Consider the following 13,106-nt stretch of genomic DNA (forward strand, 5'->3'; position numbering starts at 1 on the left):
AAAATGGCGCATAGGGCCACGCTTTCTTTATAGTCATCAGAGCGCCCCTAGCGGTTACTCTACGATACACGGCCGCAGAAATGTTTGAGAAGCCATAAGTGCTTTCCAAATGGATAGTCTGAGAATGGCGATTTAGATTTTTCATCGAAAACAAAAATTACGAACACCTAATATCATTTTTGTACCTTTAATGCTGTGCACGACAAAATAAGCCACCCTGTATATGTACGAAACATGATGCGGCAGTAGGATTTGTTCGTTCCTAAGGAATCTTGTACTATTCATACACATCAGTAGAAAGCAGGCACTATCCCCTCCACTTTGTGACCTTACAAGGTCGTGGCCTGCGGATTTTGCTGACTAATGATTATTTTTGGCGGATTTAATTGAATTGAATTTTTTGAAATTGGATCAATTAATTAATTCTGGCTCGCGATTTAAAAGGATCGGTAGATGCCATATTGCAAACCTACGTTCCCCCCCCCCCCCTCCGATGGTACATTAGAACTTAAATTAATGAAAGTGTACAAGATTTGTATTTTGAATAAAAGGCGTAACGTAAAATTAAACTACTATCTTCTGTGGCTGAGGGGTTTTCATAACTCCCAGGCCCCCCAGTGAGATGCGCCCCTTATTCAGAATACAACTATAACTGTACACTACCGTTATTTTAAGTTCTAATTTACCACCGGGGGGTCTGGGGGGTAGTAACTCAAAATTAAGCTTTTTTTGGGACTGGGGGGAGGGATTGGCCCCCCCGGTAAGATGAAAACAACACACCCTTTGTTCTTAAACTGGATAATTGTCAATTATGCCCTCTCTTTCACATTCAATTGCGCCCTCTATTGCACTTTCAATTATGCCCCAGGTTTCACCTTCAATTCTGTCCTCTATTTCACCTTCCATGACTCCCTTTATTTCCCTTCAAATCCGCCTCTACCCCACCTCTCTATTTTACCTTTAATTTTGCCCTCTATTTCTCTTTCAATTCTCAACTCCACCTTCCATTATGCCCTACCAATGATGCCCTCGATTTAACCGTCAATTTTTTCCTGTTTCACCCTAAATTTTGTCCTCTATTTAGCCTTCAAAGGTGCTCTCTATTTTACCTTCAATTATTCTCTTTATTTCTCTTCAATTCTGCCTCTACCTCACCTTTAATTCTGCCATCTATTTCGCCTTCAAAGATGCCCTCTATTTTACCTTCAGCGATGCTCTTTTTCACTCTCAATTATTCCCTCTATTTCACCTTTTCTTCTGCCCTCTATTTCATCTTCAATTATTCCCTCTATTTCCCTTCAATGATGCCTCTACCTTACCTTCAATGATGCCCTTTATTTCACTTTCAGTTATGCCCTTTGTTTCACCTTCAATTGCCCTATCTATTTCACTTTAATTATGTCCCCGATTTCACCTTCAATTCTATTTCCTCTTCAATGATGCTCTTTATTTCACTTTCAAAGATGCCCCCTATTTCACCATCAAATGTGCCTCTATTTCACCTGCAATTATGCCCTCAATTCCACCCTCTATTTCATCTTCAATTATTCCCTCTATTTCCCTTCAATTCTGCCTCTACCTTACCTGCAATGATGCCCTTTATTTCACTTTCATTTATGCCCTCTATTTCACCTTCAATTCTGCCCTCTATTTCACTTTCAATTATGCCCTTTGTTTCACCTTCAATTGCGCTATCTATTTCACTTTAATTATGTCCCCGGTTTCACCTTCAATTCTGCCTTCTATTTCCTCTCCAATGATGCCCTTTATTTCCTCTTCAATGATGCCCTTTATTTCACTTTCAAAGATGCCCCTATTTCATCATCAAATGTGCCTCGATTTCACCTGCAATTATGCCCTTATTACACCTTCAATTCTGCCCTCTATTTCAGTTTCAATTTATTATGCCCTCTACTTCTCCTTCAATTCTGCCCGCTATTTCACCTGCAATTATGCCCTCAATTTCATCTTCAATTATTCCCTCTATTTCCCTTCAATTCTGCCTCTACCTCACCTTCAATGATTCCCTCTATTTTACTTTCAATTATGCCCTCTATTTCACTTTCAATTCTCTACTCCACCTTTGATTACGCCCTCTATTTCACCTTCAATTGGGATATCTATTTCACTTTATTTATGTCCCCGGTTTCACCTTCAATTCTGCCTTCTATTTCCTCTTCAATGATGCCCTTTATTTCACTTTCAAAGATGCCCTCTATTTCACCTTCAATTGTGCCTCTACCTCACCTTCAATAATGCTCTCTTTTTCCCCTTCAATGATGCCCTAGCGAGTTTATAATCTTGCGGTGTCTGTCCGTCCGTCCGTCCGTTTAGCACGATAACTCATAAACGAATGGACCGATTACGATGAAATTTTGCAGGTGGATTCTTTATCAAATTTGTAGATCGGAGTTCGTGAATTGGCAATGTAGACAAAAAAAATTAAGTGGGCCCTTTTGACATCTCCGTTAGTTATGAACCGAATCGCATGAAATTCAATATGCGCATAGCTTTAGCCACATAAGACACAATTCCAAAAGTTGAGCCTAATCGATCAGCATTCACAGTGCCCATTGTGCTTCTCGACCATTTCCAGACCGAATTGCAAACTTTCTTGTTTATGAAGGTATATTTAAATGAAATTTGATACATGGCGACTAGGAATAAAAGCAAATTTGACGCCAGTTTCAAAATTTGGTTTTGCGCATGTGCAGTGTCAACTTTGGGTCCGTTAACTTGGCCCCCCCACTGAGAGATTTCATAGTCGTATTATTTTGAAATGAATGCGCTCGTTATGCGCTCATATGCGCCACCGATAATAACTCTTGCGCCATTATCGTTTTTTAGAAATCCGAAAAAACATTTGGGGGGGCCAAGTGAACGTAGCCCCCCCCCCCAGTACGTATTTTGTCCCTTGTAACTAGGTCACCTGATACATTTGGTTATGCGCTCAATTGCTAGCTAGCGCCATTACGGTTAAGCCGTGACAAATTTTCAAAAAGTGGGGGGGCCAACTTAACGTTTTCAAAAGTTACTTTTTTTTAACATCTTTTCATACGAAATTGTACTCTCAGGTATGCGCTGAAATGCGCCGTAAAAAGATATCTTTGCGCCATTATTGTTTTTTGGTTATCCTTAAATATATTGGAGGGGGGGGGGCAAGTGAACGAAATCCCCCATAACGCATTTTGCTACCGGTATTTGTGCCACTTGATACATCTGGTTATGAGCTCAATTGCGCCACTTGAATTAAAGCTAGCGCCATTACGGTTAAGCCATAAAAAATTTTTATGGCCCCTTTATGTACTTACTGAATTCAATCACTTGTACCTTTAATGTGTAACCTTTGTTGGTATTGGCCATCATGTTTCATTGTCGGTAGGGCTGTATCTATGCTGTACATACTTGCATGTGTACATATTTAATTTGTGTATTGTGCTTTTTAGTCACTCTCGATTATTTCGTTGCATTTCATTATATTTGCTTATTTGGGACTGTGAGTCATCAAGAGGGAAGTGTGCTTGTTTAGAGGGGATCGAGCTATTCGAGTTTATACGGCCTTGGTGAACCTAACACTAACATTTTCACTCGTTCCGAACCCAACAACTTTAGCCCAGGTTTACAGGGACCCCACTGGGCCTGGGTACTCCTCCCGCCCGGCGAGGTATATTTGACATTTCTTAGTTTTGTCCGATGTATGTGTTGTAATACCTGGGGAATGGCTCGATCCCATTTTGGTTACTCATAGCGTGTTTGTAGTAGTTACCCCGGTTTCCAGAGGGCTCAAAAGTGCTGTACTTTGGATGTTGTTCATTATAGGACTACTCCGAATTAGGTTTACCTGCAGTTTTCCTAATTCGTAAGGTAAATGCCGGAGGAGTATAGAACCACTTAAGACCCTCTGCAGGGGCACCGTTTTGGTATTAGCTGCAATATAAACTTAATCAACTATTGCTTTTGGTGTTCCTTACCCATAAAACGCCCTCAGTACCTGCTGAGAACCCAGTTATTACACAACGTAGGTGTCCTACATGACGATTACGATCTTAGTGCACTCGGAGTGGCCCTAGAGTGACGGATTCTCGCGGGAAACTTAAGCGAGAGTATTCAAATAGGCAGCCATGTTAGTTTGCCATTCCCAATACTACAGAACATGGTCAAATATTCCGGTGTGACTTGAAGTTAGTGTTAGCCCGCCAAGATAGTAGGAGGCTAGGATCATCACAATAATAATCCAATTCACCTTTACTATTTACTTGCTTAACTAAAAAGACATCTCTCGTATATCTATGGTAATTTTCGGACACACAATGGAAAACAAACTGTGGATTTAGCTAAGTAAAAAAAACAGGTTAGGTAAGGGAACACGCTCATAATTGTAGGGAACTATTCAATTTTTTTTAATGCAGAGAATTCCTATGCGATACTCAAACTTCGATGTTTTTTCGTTTTTAGTCCATTTCCGCGTTACGCTCGCGGCCCTTTCATTTGACAATGGCCGATTTGAGTTTCAATTCGAAACGCGAGCGCATGCAAAATTTCAAAAACGAAGAGGTGCGCCTGCTCGTCGACCTGATCGTACAAAATTGGAACATAATCGAGAACAAAACGTCCGACGCCGTCACGTGGAAACAGAAAAACGAAACCTGGGAGCAGATTACGACTAAGTTCAACGCGAGACGAATTTTGGTGACGAGAGATAAAACTAACCTTAAGGCCAAATACGAGGCGATTAAAAAGCTGCTGAAAAAGAAAGTGTGTAGCGACGACGAAGAGGTAAAGAACGATCTGAAGGACTGGGAAAAGCGGCTTTTGCGAATGTTAAATTTAAGCGCGTGCGGAGTAGCTACCACATTTGATGGTGATACACCCCAAAGTATGATAACATCGCTTGTCAAAAGGGCATAATTTTCTTTTGTTATAGCACCACCCGCAACTGCGCCCAATGACGACTTGAACGAGAACCTGAGTAACTTCATTGCCAAATTGGAGGTGGAGAGTGTGAACATCAGCCCCGAACACAAGCCAGGTAACTTAGCTAACCGTGGCCAATAATCGATCGTCTTTTCCAGAGATCGCCGTAGAAATCCACGAGTTACCAAGTAAGTGTGATCACGTGAAACCTTTTTCTTGAAGTTTGCGTCTACAGCCGTCCCAAAAATACACAGCTACGCCGAAAATGGCACGTGGAATCATTGGGCCGTGACGCGAAACAAGAAAAATTCGCCCTTGCGGAAGAAACGAATGCAAAAGCCGTACAGCACGGAGAGCATCAACAAGAAATATACGGATTTGGTCGACGAACGGAACGAGCTCGTGAAGTTGCAGGTTGCGGTGGCCCGAAGGGAGTTGGACATCCTGAACAACGAGGAGGCTCACAAAGAGGAGATGAGGAAATTAGAACGGCAGAGGCTATTGAAACGAATTGAGTTTGACGCGGAGGAGCACAAATTAAGGGTTGATCTTTTAAAAAAACAAACTAGTATCTAAGTAGCTTTGTATTACGTTGAGAAATATTCAATTAGTTGTCTTTGTACTTGTGTACTATTACCGAGCAGTATTACATCATTTTCGATTTCCTCACGATGAACATCGACATCGGGGGGCATATCCTCGCCGGCGTCCCTTGATAGGTTATGTAAAATCGCGGTGGCCATTATTACCGATTGCACTAGTGGGATTTTGCAGCGCATCCCTATCGAGAGGATGGGAAATCGCCCCGTCCAAAGTTCGAGGGTTCGCTCGATCACGTTACGGGTACGCATTTGCGACTCGTTAAACCGATCCTCCGCTCGGTTTTGGGGTTCGTGTAACGGGGTGATTAGGTAATCGCGGCAGGCGTAGCCGCTGTCGCCCAGTAGCAAGGCGTCGGCCATTTCCTGATTTTCGAAGCGAGCTCGTATACGAGAGCTGTCGAAAATGTTATCGTCGTGCGTCGCGCCCGGCCAATGCGGTTCGACGTCGGCGAACTTTAGTGCGGCGTCGCAAACGCATTGAACGTTCATCGAGAACGATCCTTTCTGATTTTTGAAATGTTCCGCTTGGGTTCCTCCTACAAAAAGAGGAATTAACATACAGTACGAATCTGAATAGAAGGACAAAGCCGTGCTTTTTCACGCGAGCCATTGTTACAAATTGATTTTCATGCCTTAATCTACACTACCTAGACAGACAAACGCGACTGAGCCCTTAATTTTCGAAAGAGCGATAAATGACAGTACTCGGGACCGAAAGTCCACGGGAAGTTTCGTAAGTACACGCCATCTGCAAATTACCCTAGCGCATCTGGTGTTAATCTGAAATCAAGAAATCCTTAGCATGCCTCGTATGTGACTATTTCGCCTGGCCCCGTATCTATTCTCATTTCTTATAGGCGGCAAATCGAACAACATTCGAAGAGTCATCAATGAACATGACTGTTAAAAAGCACCATGTCATTTCATCCCTAATACCTAAAAGTAGACAAAGGGAAAAACAATCACGTAAATCCCCGTCTACTTCTTAATAAATAGCACTGTATATCTATATACATCATTCTATCATTATTGCGTCCATACATTTACCAATTACGCACATTATTGCGTCCGAATATCGGACGCAATAAAGGCATCGCCTGTATTTCCATGTTCCCGCCATTTTATCATTCAAATACTATCAACGAAGGATGCACCGGTTTAACAGATTCCTATAGCACAAACCAGTTTTGAGACATCTCTTGCCGTTTTCGAGATATTAAAAGATAACAAATTTTTAGTGGACGCAGTCCGTACGAAGTTGTATCTTTTTAGTTCAGCACTTTGCAGCTAGGGGCGGTAAATTAGTATACGCTTTCAAGTATACGTTTTACAAAGTTGGTATATTATTGCGTCCAACATGTGGCAACACTGTAAGCTATTTATAGACATCATTTCGATAAGATAATCATCTTTTTATATCTTAAATGAGGATAATTATTATACTCTCCATTCGGAAAGTACATTGTTGCGTCCAGATACGTTTAATTATAATGGAGCTGATCTCCGAAAATGTAACAATTCAAAAAATTCTATTCTTTAAAATGGTTTAACCTAAAAGATTGTATTTGGTTATCAACAAATTAAATTTCGCTTTTGAATATTTTTGGTTGATGGTTAACAGCTGACCCCCCTTTAATGGCTGTAAATATTAACTTGGCGGGGTTCAATTGAAACGTGACGTCTCTTATACTATTCCCACCATTTAAAAACAAATTTTAATACAAGCGTACACTTTAATTTTTTGCATTATTCCGTAACCCAGAGCTGATCTGCGAAAATCTAAAAATTCAAAAGATTTTATTCAATAAAATTGTTTTATTTGTAGATAAGGTAAAAGTAAGTAATTGTAGTAATAAATGAATGTTTTCTTATACGTGATCGATTTCGCTTTTATTTAGTATCTTCGGACCTTTATTAATTGGCGCTAAGGTCCGAATATGCTAAATAAAAGCGAAATCGATCACCAATAACTTATAAGAAAACATTCATTTATTTATAATTATTTACTTTTACCTTACAAATTCAATACAAGTAAATTACAATAGAGACATACGTCGACAAAAACCAAAATCAAAATTTTATACTAAGTTCCACACCTTTACAAGGAAAAGCAATTGGACTCGTATAATTAAATTAATTCCTGCCGGATCAACGTCCTCTTGAATATGTGATTAGACGAGGAATGACTGTGCATTAACATTGGCAACATTGCAGGACGCAATAATATACGGCGAAATCCATATACGGGCGCGACAATGGCGCATATGAAAGGACGCACGAATGATTCAATATGACTGAAAATTCGTATATCGAAATACTGGGAATTTTTTTAATCTGGTTACGATTCTAGCCACGACATACGATTCCAAACCAACATTCGCGGCAATAGTTTAAGAATTCCTATCCGTTCTAGGAGACGCAATAAAGTACAAATACGTACGGACGCAATAATGATATATATATATCTATATATATAAAATGCCTTTTAAATACAATGCTTTGGTCTGAACCCACGTCCTTCTACTCAGATTTCGACTCAACAGAAGGTACAAGTTTACCTGGTGATTGTATTTGTACGTGGGTGCAGTCGATTGCCCCTATAACTTTTGGAAATTGAGCAATTTTAAAAAATTCGTCCATAAGACTACTCCGTTCCGCTACAGTGGACGGTAGTTTGATGTACTCGGGCCGTAATGCGCAAATTGCGTTCGTAACTTTCTCAATTATTCTACATGCGGCCGCCTTACTTATGCCGGCGAAGTCCGCAACGGTCACGTACATTGATCCGCTGGCGTAGTACCGTAAAGTGACCAACAGTTGAGTAATCGGTGTAATATTGCTATTTCTACAATTTCTGCGATTAGTAACTAAACGTAAATGGTGCAATTTGAGAACCTAGTGATTTTAGATAGTAATTGATCATTGATTTTCCCCAACAGTAGCAGTACGGTGTGCTTTTTTAAACGAAACCTTCGAAAGAAATCAAAATCGTCAAGGATTTCTAAATAATTGGGCCGTTCGCGTATTGTGTATTGACGACGGATTCCGTTTACAATTCGCACTTCTTCTAATTCTAAGATTTCGTCAATGAAATGTTCCATTTTACTAGTTTAAAAAACACGTGAACCTAACCTATAATGCCAAAGGCACATCTCTTTTCGGATAGTACAACTATGTATAGTCTCCCTTGAAGTAGGCAACGAATGCAATTTCCTAGAGTGGTTGCGTACGATGCTATGATATACAGGGTGGTTGTAAGAGTCAGGACGTCTAAGACGATCCTAGAAATATTCTTAGTGTATCTGTATGTTTAAGATATTTTAGATAGATAGACCGGACGCATTTGAAATCCTTAACAGCCTGGTGGATCAATAGAGCCTTTTAAAAGCAGATCTGTCATTGGTGGCATAGTCGCACTGTTCACATTTTAAGCCCTTGAAAGCCTTGTGCATAAAGAAATGTCTTCCCAGGTGACACTTTCTGTACGCTTCGTAATTACACTGGACACATTAAAAATCTCTACAACTCCTGTGTTTCAACAGGTGTGTTTTTACATTTTATTTTCTATGGGTTGCATAGTCACACTGGTCACATTTTAAATCTTTGGACGACTTGTGTATCAGACAATGCGTCTTTAAATACAGTTTCTCTTTGGTGGCATATTCACACTGGGCACATTTAAAATTTTGTAAAATTCCTGATAGCTTAGTAGACTGTCCCTGAACATTGGTAGTAGTCTCATAAGGTTCCAGCTTTACTGTTGCAAAGGCATCATTGGTAAGAGAGACCTTTTCATCAAAAAAAGTTAAGGGATCTCTTCTACCTCTTCTTTAGGTTCAATATTAATTACTGTAGTCCATGATAAAGTTTTAGACAAAGTCCCAGATAAACTTACATGATAAAACCCTGAATAGAGTTTCAGATAATATCCCAGATACTGTAAGAGACACAGTTCTAGATAAAATTCCAGACAGTCTGAGATATGGTTCAAGGTAAATCGATAGATACAGTGCTAGAACAGGTTCCAAATAAACTTCCAGAACACTCTGCCGCGGTTGATGTCCCGATAAGGGCCAGATAAAGTTTCTGATAACCATAGACAAAGTATGGAATGCCCCAATTGTAAGATCTTGCGATCGTTGTAGGGAAATAAGCACTAATTCATACTGTTCTGGGTGAGGGGGGAGGGGGTATTCCATCATTGAGGGGTCTGGGGATTATGGAAGTGTAAGATCTTGCGTTAGTTGTAGGGAAAGGAGCACTAATTCGAGTAGATATAATCGAACCTGGACCGTTCAAGGTTGGTGGTGACCTTGGAAAGTAGGTCAAGGTGTTGTGCAACTTAGCAGTGCCCTTGGAAATTTTACGTGTAATTTGGCACCACAAAATGGGACCATTGACCTTGGATGACCTCATGAATGTAATTGACCACCACAAACAATGACGTCGCATTGAACTACTATGACCTTTAAATTAACGTAATTTGACATCACATGGACTCATTGTCCTCGGATGACCTTGAGAGTGAGACTACATAAAAACATGGTCATTGACCTCCACGTGGCACGCGACTTTCACCTTGACCGGTCACCACCCATGTGACACTCAAATTTCATCTTATTATATAATATATATAATTTTACAAGGTCACCGCCAAGTGCACGCCACCTTGCCCTACTTTCCAAGGTCACCACTAGGTGGCGGACGACCTTGAACGGTTCAGGTTCGGTATAGTATGTCTACTAATTCTAATACCCCCAGGTTCTATACCCTTCCTCATGAGTCATGACGCAAGGAGCAGAAAATCCCATTGTCCTTTACGAGAATATTGCACAAGACCCCTTAGGGCTGAACGTTTTCATGGAGAATGTAGCACCGGGGAGCCTGGGGGTTATGGAATACCTCCCAATGTACGTTTTTGCGTTATTTCTAGGGAAAGAAGTACTAATTCGTGCTGTCCCGGGGGGTATTCCTCTGAGTTACGTAGAGGTACGCCACTGTAAATAATTTAAAGCTTGCAGATTGACTTAAAACGTGGATGTAACCTGAAAGTTAACCACCGATATGAAGCACTTCAAAGTTAGAGGCCGGAAGTTAGCCACAGTTTTTATTAAATTAATGAAGCACAAATGTCGTGTTGTAGCGGATTCTTTAACGCTTCACTGGTATTCATTTGTGCTTCACGCACGAACCCAGCTATTTCTTATTTATCGCTCGCATCAATGATTCAAAATCAGGATGCTGTAAAAACTCTACAGGGTAATTCGAAATTACTGTCTTTGAGGTTATATATAGCCCGAACCGTAGGCGTGACTGGGTTCCTGTGTAAAGCACAAATGAATCTACCAAAGCACTAAGGATTCTTCCCAATCACGACGTTTGTGCTTCAATAACAAGAAATGCTGTGGCTAAAATTCCACTTTCTGACTTTGAGGCTGTCTATCCAGGGAATCGTAGATATGGCGGGGTTCCTGTGGAAAGAACAAATGAATACTAGCGCGGCCCTAAGGATTCTGTTAAATCATTTCTAAAAAAGCTGTGGCTAACTTCCCCCTTTGACTTGGCAGAGGTACGCCACTGGGCACAATTATAAAGTATGCAGATTGGTTTTCAAAATTTTGGAAGTGTTTCTGACAGAATTATCACTCTGTATATAATACTTCCAGCGCATGCGTTGTTGGTGGGAGTCACGTTTACTTTTATATGCTCTTAATTTTTTCCCGTTATGCGCAAGTATCGTCGATTAGATAATTTCCATAATAGGCAGTTTCTCGTACAATGATAGTGCCATAAACGGTCTTGTTTTTAATTTTTTTCCCAAATTTCGGATTTTTTCGTTTTTAAGCCACGTAAGTACGCAATTAACTTGAATGTTCAATCGATTATTTAAATTAGCCAGTGGCGTACGCCCAAATTCAAATTTAAAATGGATCAGTAAAAAAGTCCTTATCAGCAACACTTTGGAACTTACGTAAACGCTTAGTCTGCCGTAGGATGTCGAAGTTCAACTCCCCATTCCGAAGGCCGTGGATGGCGGAGCAGGGGGCGGCGGCTGCCCCCGCCGGTAACACAGGAGTGAAGGGGATCATCGCCGGCGGCATCACGGGCGGCATCGAGATATGCATAACGTTCCCGACCGAGTACGTCAAGACCCAGCTGCAGCTCGACGAGAAGGGCGGCCAGAAGCAGTACGCCGGCATATGGGACTGCTGCAAGAAAACGGTGAAGGGTCACGGATTTTTCGGGCTCTATCGCGGACTGAGCGTCCTGCTGTACGGATCGATTCCGAAGAGCGCGGTGAGGTAAGGACGGCCGTCTCGTTTTAATGGGCACGTCAGTTCGCAGGTTTGGGGCCTTCGAGGCGTTTAAGAACCGCATGAAGGACGACAAGGGAAATCTGTCGCCGGTCGGGCGGCTGCTGTGCGGTCTCGGGGCCGGTGTAGCCGAAGCAATATTCGCCGTAACTCCCATGGAGACGGTCAAAGTGAAGTTCATCAACGACCAGCGGAGCGCACAGCCCCGATTCAAGGGCTTCTTTCACGGGGTGGGGATGATAGTTAAAGAGCAGGGGATCGGAGGCGTCTACAAAGGTCTCACTGCCACGATCATCAAGCAGGGCTCGAATCAGGCCATTCGTTTCTTCGTCATGGAAACTCTCAAGGACAAATACCGAGGGGGGGACCCTAAGAAGACGGTCCCTAAACTCGTGGTGGGCGCTTTCGGTGCCGTTGCAGGTGAGCACACTCGGCCGGTACCCCTCGATTGACCTTATCCCCTTGCAGGTGCCGCGTCAGTTTTCGGTAACACCCCTGTGGACGTGGTAAAAACACGCATGCAGGGGCTGGAGGCCCACAAGTACAAGAATACTCTCGACTGTGCCATGCAAATCTGGAAAAACGAGGGGCCCGCCGCATTTTACAAGGGAACAGTACCGCGGTTGAGCCGGGTCTGTCTAGATGTCGCTATCACTTTCATGATATACGACAGTTTCATGGAGGTTTTTAATAAAGTATGGCCTTAGGTTTTTAGATATAATCGGTGACTGATATAGCTATAAGTAATTGAAGTAAATGTGAAATGTTTATTGTTAAAGATGTTGTAGCATTTTTTATTTTTGTTAAAACGAAAATCCTTTATGCTTTTTTCGTATCAGTTTTATTGCCGTCCTTATCTTAATGGCCCTAAGTTGATGGCGCAAAAACCTTGAATATGATTAATCCTGCAAATTGAACTAATTCTCCTTGATCTTTGTACTATACAGGGTGAACCCTCAAAACAAGATTTAAAAAACTTATCCAAATTTCTAAAAAAGTAACAGGTGGCAACATGTCTACGTCATACTGGCAGGCGTTTATGACAGTCAGGGCAACACAAATGTCACCCACCAATTTTTCTTGTGCATTGTGCCTGTAATAATGTCTAAAGTGAGAGGTTCCACCCTGTATATACAACTTACGAAGATGCACATATTTTTGAGAGTTGGCAACCACGCAATTTTTAGGAGGGGAAAGCGATTTGCGCCATCTAGAGAGTACGAACGTTGGCGACGTTTGGCATGTTGTCTTGAATGGCGGCCGCGAACGCGTCGCT

At 41.6% G+C, this 13,106-nt stretch overlaps 3 protein-coding genes across 4 annotated transcripts; 2 read left to right on the plus strand and 1 right to left on the minus strand.

Annotated features, from left to right (window-relative positions):
* Nucleotides 1-4,486: 4,486 nt before the first annotated feature.
* On the plus strand, nt 4,487-5,579 carry LOC116161960 (the record flags this gene model as incomplete). The annotated part of the gene is given in 4 exon segments (XM_031475462.1): nt 4,487-4,876; nt 4,925-5,029; nt 5,073-5,102; nt 5,150-5,579. Coding segments are annotated over 4 exon segments (866 nt in total), but the record flags the coding sequence as incomplete, so codon positions are not given.
* Nucleotides 5,484-8,683, minus strand: LOC116161961 (putative nuclease HARBI1). Its single transcript, XM_031475464.1, has 3 exons — nt 8,412-8,683; nt 8,075-8,361; nt 5,484-6,052 (listed from the first exon to the last, which is right to left on the minus strand). Exons 1-3 carry the CDS (start codon nt 8,615-8,617, stop codon nt 5,502-5,504), a joined length of 1,044 nt encoding a protein of 347 aa, XP_031331324.1. The 5' UTR covers nt 8,618-8,683; the 3' UTR covers nt 5,484-5,501.
* A 2,525-nt stretch (nt 8,684-11,208) lies between these two features.
* On the plus strand, nt 11,209-12,657 carry LOC116161963 (putative tricarboxylate transport protein, mitochondrial). Of its 2 annotated transcripts, none has more exons than XM_031475466.1 (4): nt 11,209-11,365; nt 11,510-11,818; nt 11,862-12,250; nt 12,299-12,652. In XM_031475466.1, exons 2-4 carry the CDS (start codon nt 11,511-11,513, stop codon nt 12,535-12,537), a joined length of 936 nt encoding a protein of 311 aa, XP_031331326.1. In that variant the 5' UTR covers nt 11,209-11,365; nt 11,510; the 3' UTR covers nt 12,538-12,652. The 2 variants fall into 2 exon arrangements, with proteins under 2 accessions (XP_031331326.1, XP_031331328.1); XM_031475468.1 differs by having other exon boundaries at nt 11,212-11,365; nt 11,500-11,818; nt 12,299-12,657.
* Nucleotides 12,658-13,106: the final 449 nt, after the last annotated feature.

Source organism: Photinus pyralis, unplaced genomic scaffold (assembly GCF_008802855.1).
Source record: "Photinus pyralis isolate 1611_PpyrPB1 unplaced genomic scaffold, Ppyr1.3 Ppyr1.4_LG10, whole genome shotgun sequence".
Classification (NCBI taxonomy): domain Eukaryota; kingdom Metazoa; phylum Arthropoda; class Insecta; order Coleoptera; family Lampyridae; genus Photinus; species Photinus pyralis.